This window comes from Coturnix japonica, chromosome Z (genome assembly GCF_054131305.1).
Source record: "Coturnix japonica strain WE chromosome Z, WE-NBRP24, whole genome shotgun sequence".
Lineage (NCBI taxonomy): Eukaryota > Metazoa > Chordata > Aves > Galliformes > Phasianidae > Coturnix > Coturnix japonica.
This window is the reverse complement of record NC_140702.1, coordinates 36,812,459-36,831,958: the sequence shown is the minus strand read 5'-3', so window position 1 is coordinate 36,831,958 and position 19,500 is coordinate 36,812,459. Positions and strand designations below refer to the sequence as shown.

General features: G+C 37.5%; 1 protein-coding gene across 11 annotated transcripts in view; it reads right to left on the bottom strand.

The window, feature by feature from the left end:
- Positions 1 to 336: 336 nt before the first annotated feature.
- The window catches only part of TLE1 (TLE family member 1, transcriptional corepressor), a 70,305-nt gene continuing 51,141 nt past the window's right edge, over positions 337 to 19,500 (bottom strand). For all 11 annotated transcript variants that reach the window (XM_085530404.1, XM_085530405.1, XM_015849196.3 and 8 more), the window contains 11 exons: positions 19,276 to 19,329; positions 17,576 to 17,728; positions 16,670 to 16,814; positions 15,770 to 15,960; positions 14,342 to 14,418; positions 6,760 to 7,009; positions 4,598 to 4,845; positions 2,522 to 2,669; positions 1,937 to 2,087; positions 1,430 to 1,506; positions 337 to 1,263 (listed from right to left, as the gene is read on the bottom strand). In XM_085530404.1, the coding sequence (XP_085386530.1) occupies positions 1,156 to 1,263; positions 1,430 to 1,506; positions 1,937 to 2,087; positions 2,522 to 2,669; positions 4,598 to 4,845; positions 6,760 to 7,009; positions 14,342 to 14,418; positions 15,770 to 15,960; positions 16,670 to 16,814; positions 17,576 to 17,728; positions 19,276 to 19,329 (1,602 nt within the window). In that variant the 3' untranslated portion in view covers positions 337 to 1,155. The remainder of the gene's footprint in view (positions 1,264 to 1,429; positions 1,507 to 1,936; positions 2,088 to 2,521; positions 2,670 to 4,597; positions 4,846 to 6,759; positions 7,010 to 14,341; positions 14,419 to 15,769; positions 15,961 to 16,669; positions 16,815 to 17,575; positions 17,729 to 19,275; positions 19,330 to 19,500) is intronic.

Sequence of the window (19,500 nt, the reverse complement as noted above, 5' to 3'; positions counted from 1 at the left end):
TTTTCAATACTTTCCTGAGTATCTATGTACAGACAAGCCATTAAAAAAAAAAAAAAAAAAAAAAAAGAATTATTATTTTCTTCTGTAAAATACATAGGACACAACTTATTTAGCCCTGTTTTATCACAGACATCTTCAGTTAAATGAATAAAGCCTCTGATGTACTTAGTTGAAATGCAGTCTTTCATGAATTCTGTTCAGCTGAAGGAGAAAGGAGAAGGAACTCATCTCTTCTTCTAGAGATGGCCAAAAGAATTATGATCAGGCACATATTAATGCATCTGCCAATAACATACACATGGGACATCACAATAAACTTAAAACAAACTGCACAACTTTATGAAATGTTCAATTTTTATATTTACACTATAATTAGTACAAAATTGCCTTTTAGTTCTCTTGCAGCACAAGACAGTATCTACTGGATTTGATACCCTAATGTGTCAAAACAATTACTTTGAAGTATGACCTAGTAAGTTATAAAGAATAAGATACAGTTTTCAAACTATACATAGTGTTCACTTTTGCTTCTAAAAAGTTACTTATATCCCCAAAAGGTTTTTTAAATAAGCAAGGGTGAGGAGTGGGAGGGAAGAGGAGTGGAAAGAGGAAGGGGAGAAGAAGAGTGGTTGTTCATACTAAAGCCTTTACTGTAATAAACTAAATATATTTACAATTTATACAAATGTTTGACCTTCAACAAAAATACAAAAACATATCACAAGATGCAAAATCAGGAAACGAGTTCATCTGAGACACCACTGCAATACACAGGACAGGATGCAAATTGAATTGCAAGGAACAGAAAGGTTATCCCCATATTCAGGCAATATGAACAATCTGCATGAGGTCATAAAGAAAGAAAAAAATAAAATAAAAAGGGTTCAACATTCTTTAGCAGACTCGGCTTTTAAACTATGTCAAAAACCTAGACTACATCTGTCCATCTTGCTTCTGTGTTCTGTTTGGTCCACACAGCCAGTACTTAAGTTGCTGGATGTTGCCTTCTATTTTGAAAAACTGGAGTAGTTTCATCACAAGGTCTGGAACCTCAATACTTTAATTCCTTTTTAAAAGGCAAAACCTTTCTAATTCTACAATTAAGAACAATTTTGGCCCAGCTCAACTTCTAAAAGTTATATCCCCATCATATTTTCAGTAGATAACTTCATAGACTGTAGCTTTTTTGTCTCCAGAGCCAGTGACTATGTATTTATCATCCACAGAGATGTCACAGCTAAGCACTGATGAAGATTCTTTGGACTAGAAGAAAAATAGAAATATATTACATTATTAAAAAAAGTCTACTATCCTCATCTCAGCACCCCATTTTGGGTAGATCACATATGTAAAGAGTTTTGCGTCCACTCTTGGGACTTGCAGAACACCAGTGCACCAGTGATTTCTTTAAAAGCAATATCATCCTCACCTGGAATATGCTAGCTCCATAAGGAGTTCTCCATGCATTAAGAAGGTTATCCTTCCCTGTACTCACAAACCATTTACCTAGAATATGAAAGAGAGGAACTGTGAAAACACATGAAACAAACATCTGATGTTTGAACATCGGATTGAAATCTGATGGCTAATTCCAATTTAACAAAGCTCTCACCACTAATCAAGCAGCAATAGTGTATTACTATCAACATGGATGCCTCATGCTATTGTAAAATACTACATAAAAGCAATCCCCATATGAAGTAGAAGTAGTCTTTTACACACAGCTCAGCCTTTACAGCAGACTTGGAATAAATTAATTAAAAAGTCAGTTCTTTGTAGGCAAGTATATTTATATTCGTAAAGCAGAGCTATTTACACATAAATTAAGAAACACTAAATAAATTTTGATTATCAGAAGTTATGATTGTGCATTAACAAATGAAGGAAGTATGAATTAAGAGTCCAGACCTCCAGATCTGTCTTCACGGAAACTTACCACAGTAAGCAAATTTGAGTGACAATACACAACTCTCATGAAGGTGCAGCTGATATTTGTCTGGTTTATTTACATGTAGCACTTCCACATTGCTGCTTTCCATTCCCACAGCTAGCCATTCACCGGTAGGACAATAACCAAGGGAAAATATCTGAAAATCAAACATTTACAGTTTTTACTTTTTCCTATAGTGGAAAAAGTAAATTTTCCACTTCCTATTTTTCCATTTCCTATAATGGAAATATATTCATTATAGTATAAATGAATGAGTAGGGGAAGAAGGAAGACAGAAATAAAACTGACAAAGTTCAATAGTGAGACTACTTGTCAAAATTTTAGTGACCAAATAACCCCTGTTCTTACCTATTAACTTAGGAAAAATAGGAACAGAAAGTAGATTATGCCTATTGTTTTATTCTAAAGCAGTTAAACATATGAAAGCTCCAAATTATTGTGCTGTAAATAGTCAAAGCAAGCAAAACAAACTATCTAAAATTCATCAGTTGCACTGGGATAGTTTCTCAGCCTTCATCCTAAATGCTCGCCTGCTCCACTCCCCTGTCAGCTGTAGGAAAATCTAGTTACCTGTGATGTGAAGTCATGCTGTTGTAGCTGCCTCCCTTCTCTCAAGTCCCAGGATCTGACAGTGTTATCCAAACCTCCTGTCCAGAGTTTGGTACCATCATTAGAAATGTCAATACAGCTGGCCCCGTCTGTGTGACCCTGGAATTGCCTGATAAAACAAACCAGATTGAATAATGATTTCCTGCCAGAGCTCAAGGTAAACACTGTTGTAGTGTTGGTTTTGGACTCTGCCTGTGTGTCATCTGTATCTGCTGATGGGCAAATATCAACCCCTCCCTCTGACTTGGCATGAAATACAACAAAAATATTTTCCAGGTGCTACAGAAATTGACTGCATCATAGATCTGTGAACAAATATTTTCTGTCATGTTTGGAGAAGTTTCTTTTGTTTGTTTTTTTGATTTGTTTTTTAAGAAATGCTTCTGAGTGCATTAAAGTGCAGAGTGCAGTAACTAAAGTTAATAAGCAATTAAGGACAGCATAGTTAAAATATAACTAAATAGTGAAGGAATCCAGAGAAGGACCCAGATTGTCATGCACAAGCACTGCTGAATCAGCAAAGTTGCATTCTCTGGCAATAGATCAGGACATCAAAAAATAACAAAACAATGCATTTTGTTTCAAAATCTTCTCATTAGGAAATTCCATCTTTCAGCAACCAAAATGTCATAACAAGTTTTCCTTAATCCTTTGGCAGAAGCCATCCATGTTTTTAACTGGCAATTAAATTTAGGAAAATTCTATGCCTCAGTGTCAAAGGTGGAGGGAAGGGAGAAAAAGGCAACTAGCTTGGGAGTGAAAGGTATGATTCACTAAGAGTTGCCATAGGAAGGTCACGCAGCACATTGCATTTCACAGCTTCCACATGTTAGCAGTCAGAATGATCAGCAAGCAAGTGGTGGGAGAAAAAGTAACTTGTACCAATCATTCAAGACTGTCACAGATGGCGAAAGAGCCCTTTACAAAGCCTAAGCATTCACAAGGCAGACTGAAGACTTTATATAACTAAGGTTTTTTTCTTTGTCATAGAAATTCAGCAGAAAGTCAGTTTTTCAAATAAATTAGCATGGATCTCTGCACATAAATTTAGCCTTACTACTGATATACAGTAAATTCATTATGTCACAGAAGACAAAGCACCTTCTTTGGTGTATGCATTCAAATCCTCTAAAACATCGTCTTTTCCAGTCTATGCTCTCCATTCTTTCCATACTGCAAGCCATCACAACCTTTGCGAGACCGAACCAAAATTCACCTTCTAGTAAAATCATAAAAACAGCTGCTAAGAGTCATTTCAAACATCTGTTTTTTGTTTTTTTTTCTGTCTTAGCACTGGTGCTAAATATTGACCCACCAGACAATATAATCGAAGTTTAAAGGAAGTATTTCAGAAGTTGCATACATAGCTATATATTTATTACAGCCTCCACAAACCATGCTGACAGCTTCAGAGATCGAATTCCTCCTCCAAAACTCAAATACCTTTCTTTTATGAAGACATCAAACATTAGTCCTTTACACTTTCCTAAAGAACTGAAATGATCAAGGTTTTCAATTGCTTTTAATTTTATTACCTATCATCACTAACTACAAACTCAATTTTTTTCCCTATTACTTAGTAAGGCCTAAGATGAATGAAAACAAGAAACCTCAGAGAATTCCTTACATAGCAAGCTCAGTCTATGTTAATCACAATCTAGCTTGTTGAAACCTGCAGACAAATCCAAATACATGAAACAAACAAGAACTATTACACTGACTTCAAAGATTATAGAACAACCTGTAAGGCCTTCAAAGAACATCTTCTAGGACTAACCAAAGCTACTAGAACTAGTTTCTAGCCCAACCTGACCACCATCTTAATTCTTTGGATAAAAAAGACTATTTACTTTGCTATCCTGAACCATTATTCAGGGAGGTAAATATGTATTTAGCTGCTCAAAGACTTAATTTATCAAGGGACATGGTTTAGTGGGAGCTATGGGTAATATGTGAACGGTTGGAATGGATGATCTTTTAGGTCTTTTCCAACCTTGGTGATTCTATGATTCAGTGTTTACAGAAAACAATACTCACCTGACCAGTGTTTGATTGTGCAGATCCCACACTGCAATGTTCCCATCACTGCAGCAGGAAAAGCAGACCTTGGAGTCAGGGCTGATAGCCAAAGCATAGCAGGCAGGAGCTGAGGATGTAAGCTCTGCTTTTATACGAGGAGTTGGTGCTGCCAAGTCCCATATGGATAATGTGCTGGCTTCCCCACCAACTATTAGGGTGCATCCATCAGGCAGTAATTTACAAGAGCGGATGTAGTTATCTCTGTTCTGTACAACACAAATCACCTCCGTTATGTTAATACATGCCTGCCAATATTGACCACTAATACGATTCTGACTGCATCCAAGTTTTAAACAGTAAGCAATTTTTCCCAGTATCAAAGTACGGAAGAGGAATCAGCATGCCCTAAAGGGTTTCAAATGCCTACATCTCATTACTAACTTTTATGAACCTGATGAATTGTAAGTCTTCCATCTCATTACATTAAGACAGTGCCAAAGTAAGCTTGCACTTGAGAAAGTGTAGTCCAATTACAATCACCAGCATCACTGGAATATTTGCAAAAAACAAAGCGACTTCACATGTGATATCTAAGCAACCACTTATGAAAATACAGTTGAAGTCTCATGTCTTTTAGATCTTACAGTTTTCTTTTAAATTACATCTTACATTCATCATTTTAAAGTGAGAATGTTGAGTTATAATATTCCCCTTATAGTACTGGACTTATGCTGGTTCTCTTGCTCAGCATCACTCCTGTCATACTCATACTGGTTTCACATTTTTTGATACTATTGCTGATGGAGATACTACAAAAGATTTAGAGATGGAAAAGATTTCAATCTTTACATATTACAAAGCTGACTTCTTAAGCATACTGGCTGTCCAACATAGTAACAGTTCTCTAGGAACTGTTGTGTGCCCCAGTGGCGCAGTGGTTAAAGACGCCGCCTTGCAACACTGGGGCCCGGAGTTCAAATCCCCCCTGTGGCGCAAGTGGTAGAAGTGCCGCTCTGCTACACAGAGGCTCGAATCCCGGGGGCTGGTTCGATGATCTCTAAGGTCCCTTCCAACCCGCACGAAACTATGAAACTATGAAATGCAGGGATAGGATCAGTAACCCAAAACAAACAAAAAACCCCACAACACTAAGTAGAAATCAAAGACACTTCTACTACTATGGGATTGCTGTGGTTGTTTTCTTTGTTTGTTTGTTTGTTGTTTGCAGTGGTGGTGGTTTTGTTTGTGTTTTTGCTCATTTGTTTGTTTTAAAATCACAGAAAGGGAGCAGCAAGTAGTGCACTGGGAATGTCAGCTTAGCTATTGGCAGCTATACAGATCTGTAACTAAAGCAAATGCAGCTAGGACTGAGCATTGAGAGACAAACCTGCCACAAAACAGAATACATATTTAACCATACATACACCACTACTGGACAACTGACATGGGCATATCAGCAAATGAGAGTTAAAGTTTGAAAAAACACATTTATTATGATCAACATGTAAGAATTACTTTCATCTGTAATATATATTATTGTGCTTTATGATGTTATACCTTCTCAGTTAACACTACTCTGATTTGCCTCTTTCTATGCTGTCTACACTGCGTTAGTCTAAGAGGCATCTGTTATTTAATATTTTTTTGTATTTAGCTTTTCAACTGACTGCAAACAAATCAGCTTGCACCTGATGGATATGAATAGAAACCAGCAAAAGTACAGCAATACGAAGTAACCTTGCTACCTTGTCACACTACTTCTTTATATGGCTACTACCCTCTTACAGAAAAAGACACCATGATTTCTAGCATGATTGAAACACCATGTAATGTCCCTGTCTCAGCCATGCTTCCTTTTAAACCCATGCTGTGCAAAGATCACCAGTATGACTTGGATGGGGAAAGAATCAGGTATGCTCTCAGAAGTCTTATCTATTATTTGGCCCTTAGTAATGACATTTATCACTAAACAAACCAGTCTCCTTCTCTGAAACACCACCTGTTCATTGTTACAAAAAAAAAAAAAAAAAAAAAAAAAAAGTCAGTTAAATACATACAGCAGGAAACAGAACTGCCTGCTATTTCCTTATAATATGAACAAAATCCAGACAAGGACAGCTATTTCCTTATTGAGTCTCCAAGGTGAAGTTACCCTTCTACATTAGTTCCTGTTCACTTACCAGGCAGTCGAGCTGAGAGACAGGGTTCTTGTTCCCAGGCTGGCTGATATCCCAGACTTTAACACACCCCTTGCCACCCGTGTACACATGTCTTGTGGGGTTGCTGATGGTAACTGCACACACAACTTCCCCATGATTCAGAGTGTTGATCTGACGGGCATGGCGAGGGATTCCCGGACCAATGAGGGCATCAGGAGGGAAAGGAACAGGCTGCATCTGGCCATCTGCAGTAACATGAAAGGAGTAGGCTCTTTTGGGGAAAGGAAAGATTGGAGAAGAAAAAATATATATATCAGCAAAGATATGTGCTAAAATGACAGAAAAAGACAGTACTTTGTGTGTTTTGGTTTTTTTTGTTTGGTTGGTTGGTTTTTGTTTTTTTAATTTTCATGAGAAAAAGGCTAGAAGAGCTACAGAGCCAAGCCAAATAACATGAAGTACATGAAACCTCAGAGAAAGAACAGGATTTACAACAGCCATTTTCAGCTTTCACGTTTCAACTAAACTGTGCACTGGGAAAGCACATTAAAATCTCATATTAACTCTATGAATCAAGATCATGGCCATCACACTGCCATTTGGACCATTAAAAGAGCTTTCAGCTGCTGCTTTCTAGTCAGAGGTTCTGACACTGGTCTCAGCACAAGTCCTGCAGCAGCATTTCCTGACCATCTTTCAGATGTATTCCATGAAGCTTGCACCTGTTGCCCTGGACTCTTAAGTTCAGCTTGTCCTCAACCTATTTCAGCACCTCATCTTCAACATCAGCACTGCCTGTGCTAGTATGTCTCTCTTTCCAGCTGGGAACTAGTTTTGTACATAAAATAGTAACATGCAGAGTGCATGTACATTCTTTCCTCAGATGATGATTAAAATCAGTTCAACACAAAGACCAGGGCAGAAAAAGCAACAAATAATGGTTTCAGATTTAGGGTGGTATTTTTGTTTTTTAGAATAATGAAAATACTACTGCAAAAGCTGTTTTTATTATACTGGTGAGATACTGCTGTTACACTCACTGCATTCTTATTCAAGAGAGCAAAGTGGTAAAAAACATGTAATGTTTTTACTAATAGGATACCTTCTCCCAATTATACAATCATTTTTTCTAATACGCTTTTGTTCTCAGGACTGTACTTTCTTTTCCAAACATACCTTCTTCCTCATAAAACTTCAGTTACTATAGTTCAAATTAAAAGCATTGCATCGATCTTCAACAGAGCAAACAGTAGGTAATTCAATTTATTTTTTGTTCTAAGCAAGTAGTTTTCAAGAATTTTATTGCATGTTTCCAAGTATTGCACAGTTTGAAAGAAAGGAACAAGTAAGATTGCTGTACCTGTAATAGGTACCACAATGTACTTGGGCTTGTTTCCTAAAGCAACTGAGTATGCCTAGGAGTTGATAAGAAGATATTTGGAGTCAGAAGAAAATAAAAAAGGCCCTATTTTTATTTCATACAGAAGATAACAGTAGTGTCACACAAAGCAATACCACAGTCTTCACCACAGGGGAAGGGCAATAGGTAGTTGACTGTAATTGCTATAAACCAAAGAAGAAGTCAAGTGCATACACATGCAATTCCTGTACCCTATTCATGTTTTGTGGTTGGACAAGTGAAATGAAGATATGCTCAGAGAATGCACAAATAAGAGAATGAGGAAACAATAAAGATGACAAATAAAACCGATGAGGAAAACCAGATAAGGAAATTTACTCCCTTATTTGTATACAAGTTGCAAAGTGTATCAGACACATCTCCCATGGAATCCTTTCCCTTTTTCTCTCCCCCTGCCGCCCCCCCCCCCCCCCTTTTTTTTTTATTTCTTCTTCTTCTTTTTTTTTTTTGTATAAAATTTACATTAATGATAAAGGCTGACCAAGCAATCTGTCACATGGAACTGCAAAATTCTGAAGTTTCAGCCTGGCCTTGTTTTTATCACGGACATAAGAAAAACAATTAAACAAGCACTGAGCAATTTGTTCTATTACATTCAAGATGAATAATCCACTTGCACATTTATTTATTTTTTTAAGCCATCCTACAGATGACTACAACCTAAATGTTCTGTTCAATTCAAAGCACTTAAATAATTGGTGTTTTGAAATTATTCTGAGCATATATACAGCTTTCACTTTCCTTGTTAAAATGGGGTGGAACAAAGACTGAAGCATTCCATGCATACTGTAGCAATAAGATGGCTCTTCTGTTCTGAAATGCCAGAAATTTATCCCAATGGTTATTTTTAAATTAATTATAATCTTACCAGTATATTCACATTTGAAGTCTGAATATATATATATTAATAGCTTCATCTTTAGCATCATGGTCAGGCATTTGCTTCCAAGACTCATCAGCCCTCAGAATGGCAATCATCAAACAGACCAGTGGTAGTTTCTTAGAAGTCAAAGCAGCTTTTGTTACTGTGCAAGTTATCAGCAATTAACTGCTTAAGAAAAACGGCTACACAATTGCCAAATCCCTATTCCTCTGCCAATACAAACACACAAAAAAAAGTAAATGTTCCTGTTTGCTCAAAGGCATGAGGTATGCCAGGCTAAGATCAACACTGTCTAGTAAAGTCTTCTACATACCATGGTATAGCAGTTTTCATTTCAAATGCCTTTCTTTTCTTTCCCCTTCATAACTCAGCCCAAATGAAACATATAATTTGCATGACCAACACCCCTAGATGAAGTAAGCTTCTTTCAGAAGAATAAATTAACAGGGGCAGCAACACAAATGACTTATCTGCAGTTTAAGTGCTAGAGTCCTAGGTTACCTTTCCATCAGATCACATAACCCTTCTGGTTGGAAAGGAATCTCTGGTTCAACACTACTTTTCAAGCAGGGACACCAGCAGCAGGCTGCCCAGACCCATGTCCAGGCAGATTTTGAAAAGTTCCAAGGAAAAAGACTACACAATATCTCAGGGCAACTGATTCCAGACTCCTTCCAGTATGTCCATGTCTGTCTTATACCCAGGACTGGACACAGTGCTCCATACTCCAGACACAAACTCACCAATGCTGAATGGAGGGGAAGAATCACCTCTCTTGACATGATGTTAATAAGGCAACCAAGGATACCATTAGCATTCTTAGCAGCAAGTGCATATTACTGGCTCAAGTTCAATGTGGAATCCTACCACAGTCCTACTTCCAAACAATTAAGAGTTAACTGAATTTTAATGAGTTAACTTATACATCTGTATCCCTGAAATTGAGGAGTATTTTGGTGTTCCAGCTGTTCCAACCTTAGAAGAGTCAACACAGTTTTTCTTTGGGGAACAAATTCTCTCCCATTATAAGCAAAAATGAGATTTGAGAACATTTGATGAAACTGAACACAGGTATGTCCTATAGGACCTGATGATGTTCATCCCAAGGTCCTGAAGGAGCTGGCTGATGTAGCTGCCAAGTCACTCTCATATTTAAAAATTCATGTCTGTCAAGTAAAGCTTCCCATACCTGGAAAAATGGTAACCATCACTCTCACTGTTAAGAAAAGAAAAGGGAAAATCTAGGAAACTAAAGGCTGGAGAGCGGCACCCTTGCGCCTGGGAAGATCATGGAACAAAACCTCCTAGAATCTATGTCAAGGCTCATGCAAGATATGGAAGTGAACTAAGATGGCCAATATGCCTTCATAAATATGCAGATCATGCATGGTGCTCTTGTATAACAGAGGACTGCATCAGCTGATAACACTGATCTACATCATCTAACAGGACTTCTGGAGGGCCTTTAGTCTTGAAGAATTCCTTGGAAGCAGCCTTGTGGAGAACAACTTAGAGGTTCTGGTAGATGAAAAGATGGACATGATCCAGCAGTGGGCACTCGAAGCCCAAAAGACCAACAGTGTCCTCAGCTGCATCAAAAGACAAGTGGCAGCAGGGACAGGGAGGTGACCGTCCCTCTCTGAACTGTCCTTGTAAGGCTTCACTCAGAGTACTACATCCAGGTCTGGGGCCTCCAGCATGAGAAAGATGTGAAGCTATTAAAGTGGGTCCTGAGAAGCTCAACAAAGACAATCAAACAGCTGGAGCACCTCTCCAATGAAGACAGGTTGAGAGAACTGGGCTGTTTTAGCTTGGATAAGAGACCTCATTGCAAACTTTCAGTACTTAGAGAGGGCTTACAAAAAAGATGGAGAGTGACTTTTTATGTTTTTATACACTAAAAGCTGGTAAGTTTAGATTAGATATAAGGAAGAAGTTCTTCACTATGAGAGTGATGAGGCACTGGAAAAGTTTGCTCAGAGAAGATGTGGATGCCCAACCCCTGGAAGTATCCAAGGCCAAGTTGGTTGCAGCTTTGGGCAAAGTTATCTAGTGAAGGTGCTCCTGCCCACAGCACAGGCACTGGAACTAGACGATCTAAACAGTCTCATCTAGTCCAAAGAATTCCACGATTACAAGATTCTAAGAACATATCAATTGATATCTACATTTACACTTATATTTAATTAAGTATTACGGAAAAAGAGAATTAATACAATAGAAGAAATGTATTGGTGTGAAGAACAAATACTAGAACAAGATTTAGAACAGAAAGAACTGTTCTATTCTAAGACTATTCTCTGACCTGCCTATTTCCTCCTCCTCTTCAAAAAAATTTTTACACAACAGGCTTACACATTAACTCATTGGTCAAGATCACGGCAGAACAGCTAAAATACCTACATATTATCTTATAGATAAATATGATATATGCACTTAAAACACTATGATACGAAGACTTCCACTTCATCACTCCATTCAAGAATTCAAACAGAATTCTTTAGCTAGCACAAAAATACTCTAGCTGCAGAACACAAAAGCAGGCAGTTTCTTCTGTTGATGAGCATGCTTTCAGAATGATGAGTTACTCTAAAAGTAATCCTCCAATTAATTTCCATGGAAACTACAACAGATACAAAGAACACAAAGCACTATTTGATAGAGCAAATTCTCAGCTACAAAACGCTATATTTTCAGCATAGATACTACTGTTAGCTATGCATTTTTGCTAGTGTCAAACAAGAGCCTGCCTGGCACAGTCATAAAAATCTTCACCAGTGGAGGAGACTCACTGTCACAGTCATAGCTGCTGAAAGGCACCATCCATCCCTCACTGTGCTCACATCCACCAACTGCTCTCTAGAAACATCTAGAAAGTGTCAAAAAGCAAGTGCAAAACCTATGTTTTATTCTAAAATATAATAAAATTAACATTCCTTTAAAGTACTTCTCATTGTACATTCATTCAACAAATGGAACGATTGCGCAAACAGAAGAATTCCTTTTTTTCTTTCTCTCTTGAGCAAGAGCCAGTGTTTGCCAAATGAAATTTCCCTTCCCCCTTTACTGTTAAAAGGAAAGAATTTTTTCATTTCTGTCAGTGTCTGAGAGAAATATTTGAAATGCAATTTTATTTGAAGCACAAATGTTGAGAAACACAACTGTTCTCAATACTACCATTACTTCAAAGTTGTAGATACTAGGTGAGCAATGTTGTGGACTTAAAACTCATCAATGAGCTTGAAAATCTATGTGCAGTTGCTCATCTAATATCAGATGTGGATTTCCCCAGAACGTGAACCACAAGAATACTAAAAGCTAAATTATTATTTTTATAGAAAAGTTATAAAAAGCAAGAAACACGTTCATAGGAACATACCAAGAACTGACAACACATGGCATAGTTAAATGCATCAAAAAACAGAGTGCAAGACTCTGTAAAGCATTATGAATAAAGTGCTGAACAGATTAAATTAAAAAACTAAAAGAGCCTATAATTTGGCTATAAAATAACATAATCCAAAATTTAATGTTATACAAGCACTGCTTTTGTGCCTTGAGAAGCGGAACAATTAGGACTCAATCAGAGAACAGTCCTCACTAAACAAAACTAGGTTTTCCTAGTTTATATGGCTAGGTGTGGAATAATGGAATATGCCACTGAAAGCCTGTGAATACACTTGGTTAGAAGTAAAGCTTACAGCCATCAAATTACCTGATCTCCAAAAATACTTTATGTAAGGATGCCAAATTCTACAGAAGTCAGCAAGAATGAGTTTGACCCTTAACAGGAGAATATTTTAAGAACAAAGCATGTTCCTTTCTGTGCTAAATTTAAACACTACCATCTGATACATAACACCAACTCAGACACCTCACATCAGTAGCCTTGTCAGCATACCACCAACTTCTCTTCAAGTAAGCCCAAGATCTAACAGGTTCTCACATTGCCAAGAGTTAGCTATGTCGGTTCTCAGAAGCATGGCGCATAACAATAAAGACATGTCTAGGATGGCTATTCTAATATAAGAAGTCTTCTGCTTTCATACTGCTGTGAAAAAAGAGTACAAGAAAGCACGCGTCTCTTTGTCTGAAAAGCAGTGAACACTTTTAAGGATGTTTGAATTGCTGACATTACAACTTATCAGTATGTATTAATAGGAGTCCAATATGAAGTCAAACAACTGTGTGTGTGTATACATGTGACTTTCAACATTATGTGTCTTATAAATTGGACAGCCGTTTCTGATTTGTTCCTGAAGTGGCAGAAGGAAAAATTAAACTAGTTAATTCTCAAAAATCTCATAATAGATTGGTATAGAAGACAGCATGTAACAGAGCTCTTGAGCACTGGTTGCAGTAATTGTTAAGTTGGTTTCAAATTTATGTACTTAGATTGTGAGGTGCTACTCCAACTGCAGTTCTGTCCTTAAAAACAAGTCAGGACTGAATAACAAGAGTGAAGGTAGGCCTAAAAATTAGGTGGACCTGTCATAGTAAAAAAATTGTTTTAATTCTCCCTGTTCCTTTATCTCAAAGAAAACAATAATTTATATAATAATAAATAAGCCCTGTTTCCCCATCCTACTAAAACCGAATTACTGGGGAAAATAAATAAATACATTGATGCATAGCTTTTCATAAATTTATTTCTGTTGCCTCTGTATGTCAGGACATCACAGTGTGATTTTATTTAGGCATCCCTTCACTAATAATTACAATTCTTCAGTAAAAAGAAGTAGTTGTGTAAGTTAATCTACATCTATGTGCTCCCTACTGCACAAAATATTCCCCATCTTTTTGCTGTCCAGCTGCATACTTATACTTTTGGTCCATTATACAAGGTGCACATCAGTTGCTAAAGTAACCATTTCAGATACCTCATGCCTTTAAAACAAGTGCCAGACAAGGAGTCTGTGAGTTGATACTACACATTCATGATTGGTACAGTCAGAATTTGACTTTCAAACTGTTTTTCCTCACACATTTTACCACTATCTTCCCGTTTGTGTTTCCACTAACTTCCTTTATGAACAACAAACTTAAGCAAACAAACAGAACTGACCTTCAACAGCTTTTCCTTGGAAATAGCTACATGCACATCTGTTTGTGGGCATGACAACTACCATTCCAGAATTTGTATGCTGTAACTACTAACAGAAGAAGTCAAAAATAAAAAATAAAAATCTCATTGGAACATGCAGACACTGTGTCCCTTGGAATTTTTCTTCACAGACACAAGACATCAGTATTCTCTGTAAATACTGCAGTTGCTACCAAAGCGTTAAAAAGTTACTTACGGCTTTCCCCCAGGAATCCCTGCAATATTTGGTGGGATTCCAGGTACTCTCATGTGAGGAGGAGGATCGAACCCAACCTGACAATGGAAAACAAGTTAAAAATCACACTTGAAATTTCTCATTCAGTGAACACTACTTCTCCCCAAGATACACATTTAACCAAAACCCACCTTTTACCTACAGTAATAGCTAAGTGAGTAGGGATGGACAAAACAAGACGTTCTCTCCCAACATGCTTCTGCTAGAAGTACTTATATTCCAAGAGAAAACCATGAACCTATGAAGTACCCATATTCACAACACTAAGCATCACATACACAGACAGGCATGTTAGCGTGAAGCATGCCCTGGAGCTGAAGAGTCCACAAGCTGCATGCAGCCACACTCTGTATCTGCTGGCAGCAATCACTGACCTATGCAGTCACAGTGCATGGCTCAGAAGCAGCTTCAGGCTCCCACCAGTAGCTCTGCTGGCTTTGTGCTGTATGGGTACATCAGCTAGGAGATGTCTGAGAGAGTTACACTGCAGGGTACTCACAGATTTGTCTACGGCTTAAAAACACTACTTCACAGGCTCTTTTTATATGCTGCAATTCCACTAAACTGTTACGTCCAGAATGAATATGAAGACCAAATAAACCAGAGAGAAACTCTGAACCAAACACGCTTCTTCCATTTGAATGCTATACTCAAGAGAAAATTCTTACTTTAAGAAGTGCATATGCAGTTCAGGATTTCCACATTTTCATGTAACAATTTTTCCAGTTTAAGAAAGTAGTCCCATCTACAGAACATAACAAGCTTAAGACCAATCTTGCAAACTCACAAGTGGATAGGTCTGTGCACATATTTGTGGGATCAGGCTCCCAGGTTGTTCTGATCAATAGCAGCAATGACAGCTATGCTGCATTTAGTGACTACACCCACAACAGCAACTACTTGTAACACACCTTATCACAGAGCTTTAAGATTCTTCATGATAATTTACTCAAAAAGAACACAATACAAGGAGAGAGAAGTAGATTAAAAAAAAGACTTTTACACACTTTGAAATTAATTTGGTGTGTCTGTACAGATCACAAATCTTGTACAGCAAAAGAAAAGCAGATGTTCACAGCACCAGTGAAGACATTTGTATCTATTGAAACTGTTTTTTTCATTTAAAGAATAAGAAAACAGTTTGGCATTTATTAATTAGACAAAGCACTGATGAGAAAAAAAGAAACATACACCAGTACACTGAGATTCTTTGTTCTCAAGGTAGAAATTTGTTTCTCCATCCACAAAGTAAAGTGAAACACACAGTGAAGCAGCCAAGCCTCTGGCGCTGTTATAACTTGGGAATTCAACTGTGCTAAATGAAGCATGTAGCTTTCTTTAGTGACCTGCAACTCACACAACTGAGATTGCATGCAATATGTGGCCTACCATAGGAGATCTTCCATAGGCAACCACGGCAGCTGCTGCGGCAGCCGCACTCATCTGGGGTGACATGTTGTGCAGGCTGGCGTATGCTGCCCCTGGACTGGTTAGTTCTCCATTCATGCCAGCATGAGGCACCATTCCAAATGGAGCAGGGTATGGCCCTTGTACAGCCAAAGGTGTGCGCAAACCTGCAGCTGTGGAACAATGAAAGCAAGTAGTTTTATTGGATCTCCCTGCACACAGGGTAAAAGACCTTTTATTTCAGCTTATAGTACATAACCTTCCCCTTACAAACATGCACACACAGAGCTAAGAAACATTCCCATAATTTATCACTAGTACCACCTCTTTTCAATCACTGTAAATAAGCTTTACTGAGATCTGAATTCAGTGATTACTTCTAACAACCTCTTCTAGCATTGCCCATTTCCATTTCTGTAATATTTCCCTGTTTACATTAATCTCTCCTTTGCCAAATTAAGCACTAAAGCTGACAGACATGGTTTACATAGCTCATGTCTGAAGGAACTCTGCTGTACCAGCCTGAATAGCAAAAGTAAACTTCCCTCTGCATTTGTCAAGATTTACACTGCAGCAAATATTAGTAGATTCAAACAAAGAGCTGGAAAAGCAATTGCATTCAGACTAAGTACTAGAAGCTTCTCAGAAATCTTTCACTACATGCAGTCTCCAGACTATTTCCAAAAAGATAAAGAACAAAGTAAACAAAGAATAACGAAAGATAGAAAGACATTCAAACTCTTGATAATCCAGACATCTGCATTTCATCAGGTCCTCTCTTCGCATCAAGAAAAAAGCTCTTGGTTAACATTTGCATGGAAATGCATATTTAAATAAGATACTAATCTTAGAATCATAAAAACTTGAGAGGTAATGCATTACCAGCCTGGTTAACCAGAGGGTCCATTGTTGGAGGCTTGCCAAGGCCTGGACGAAGTCCTGGAGTTGCACTAGTGCCTGGAGTTGGCACATCACTTCGAGGAGTCGGTGTGCTAGATTTCAGAACAGGCGTGCTGGCTTTTTCATGCTAGTATCATAAAACAAAATAAATTAGTATTATTTTTAATCCAAGCCATATTACGCAATTTATCACAACAGCAGCTGGGATGCTGGGCACCTACTACCTAGTCCCTCAGCCAATTTTCATAAATCCATGCAATGCTGACAACATTAACTTGCGAAGAAAAAAAATGCTGACCTTTTGATTTCTGCCAGAAATAGGGATGAACGAAAAAAAAAAAGAAAGCTAAGACACGTTATTTCTTTCTTCCACTGACAAAAAAAAAAAAAAAAAAAGAGAGAGATTTTATTTTTTTTCAGGACAGCACAGTATGCATCACCACTTTATTTTAGTGAGAAATCATGATTACTGGACACCGTGAATCAAAGAATCAAAATACAGTGACATAAAATCTTATCAAGTTAGTTATTCCTTGAAAAATTTATCAGCAGCAGTTCATTTAGAAGAATTTAATAAAAGCCTGGCGAACATCTTGGTGACTACATTCAGATCTATTAAAAAACAATAATGTTTTTAAGTTAATCTTATGTTTTCTAATAAATTCACAGCTTATTTGATAGAAATGCGGGAGATACAGGAAATCATCCTGAAGAAGAAATTATTCCTGAGGAAAAAAGCTCAATGGTACTGGAGTGGTGTAGAAGAACAGTACTTCAGATTCTTCAACCCGTACACTTTCTGTAAAAAAGCAGTTGCTGAAGAATGGAGAGTTAGACCTTGAAGGAAAAAGAACATTTCCTAGAGAACAGGCTGCTTATAATACTCACCAAACTCATTTCTTTGGATTTGAGAGAAGTGGAACTTCCTGAAGAGGCTGTAGATGCTGGACTGCTAGAAGCATCTTTCTTCAGCAAGCGGCTTTTATCTATACCATTTTCACGTGGTGAATGAGTAGGACTTGCCCGTGGAGATGAAGGATCCTAAAAGAATGGAAAGGACAAGCAGCAAAGAACCGTTAAGAGCTGGTACTCAACACAAACTAAATCAGTCTGGGAAAAAAAAACCCAAGAACTCAAACAGTATATCAGAATGAAGCAGTAGTTTGCTTTCCATATCTACAGAAACAAACAAAAAAAGCCCTTAATTCCTTTCATCAATTATAGACATAAGTAAGTGCAATCTGGACTCATTCTACACTACATAAACCATAAACACATATCATAAATTGATTCCAAGTGCAGAACTTGCCTTAGTTTGTACTTAGGTTTACACAGATCACAGGCATACATTACAACTGATATGAAAAGACCTACAATAATTGCAATGAGCTGGTACTCCTTCTGCATGTGTTCTTTATGTGCTGCTAGTGAAAATGATCATTTCAATAGGAATACATTCATTTAATTTCATTTTTTAGGGAATACACACCTTGCTCATCTCTTTCTTCAGAAAACAAGAGAGATGCAGATTTTACATAAAAGTATATAAATTATATCTATAGAGTTTATCCTAAATTGCATTACTTCACTACTTAAATCTACATAAAAACTGCAATGATCTCTCAAGTGATTTTCCCTCTGTCTTACAGAGGCACTTTCTGCATTTAGTCTATTCAAAAACAGGCTGCCCAGCAAGCTACCATCAGCTCTGTAGGTTCTTCAAGGTCCTCTGGTTCATCAGCATAGCAGCAGGAATTAAGCAGTCCACACTAGAAGGCAATCAGTCCACTGGCTGATCACTGAGCAGTTTCATTTTAACCAGGACTTCTGAAATGACTGCTGAAATTATTAACAGGATACACATTTTTCTACCTGGATGAAATCATTTGAACTTTTGGAGCTACTCTAGACATTCCCTCCAGTATTTTTTCCTGTGCTTTTCACAGTGTAGAAATTTTTCCAGCATGGTCAGGAATACATATTTTTGTTGTGTGAAATAAAAGACAAAGGAATGGAAAAAGACAGTTCCTGACTGCACAGCCAAATCTCAGTCTTGGAGGAAAAAAACAAACAAACAAAAACCAAAGTGGCTACTGCCACTAGGAAATGCTGCAGACTGATTTCATTCTGATTTTCACTGAATTTATCCTAATATGCCTGTATGGAAAACACTGCTTTCAGAGTAAGCAGTCAAAATACCAGTGATTTTGGGGGGGTTTCAATGCCATTCCTACTATTAAATATTAGAATACTTATTCTTTTCCATTTTCCCTTGAAGACAGCAGTTTGCAAACTTCAGCCACCTGCATTTCACCACAATTTTCTCCCCTACAGAACAGCTGTGAAATGTTAGAAAATAACTGCAGAGAGAAGAGACCTAGATAAAGCAGGGGAAGGAAGAGCTAGGAGCACAGACAGGTAAAGCTAGGAGGAAGACATAGTGAATAACGAAACTAACAGAAAGGACGACTGTTCCATATTTTTACTATATTCCACTGTTTTTTGGCTGTTCATTTTTTAATCTAAAAGCATTTTTTCTTCAGCATTTGTGTCAATATTAAAACAATAATAATTTTTTAAAAAGTTACCTCATTGGATACATCAACAACCAAGTTATCATCACTCTTGTCCCCATCACTGTCCTATCAAAACGAAATAAATAATTCAATTAGTACATTAAGAGTTAAGAAGGGGAAGAGAGAACAAGAAAGAGGTGTTATCTACTCCAGTATTTTTTGCTTTTAATAGAGAAAAACAAACAGACTTTCATTACTTATTGGCATTACAGCAAATACCGAAAATAGGAATGTAAC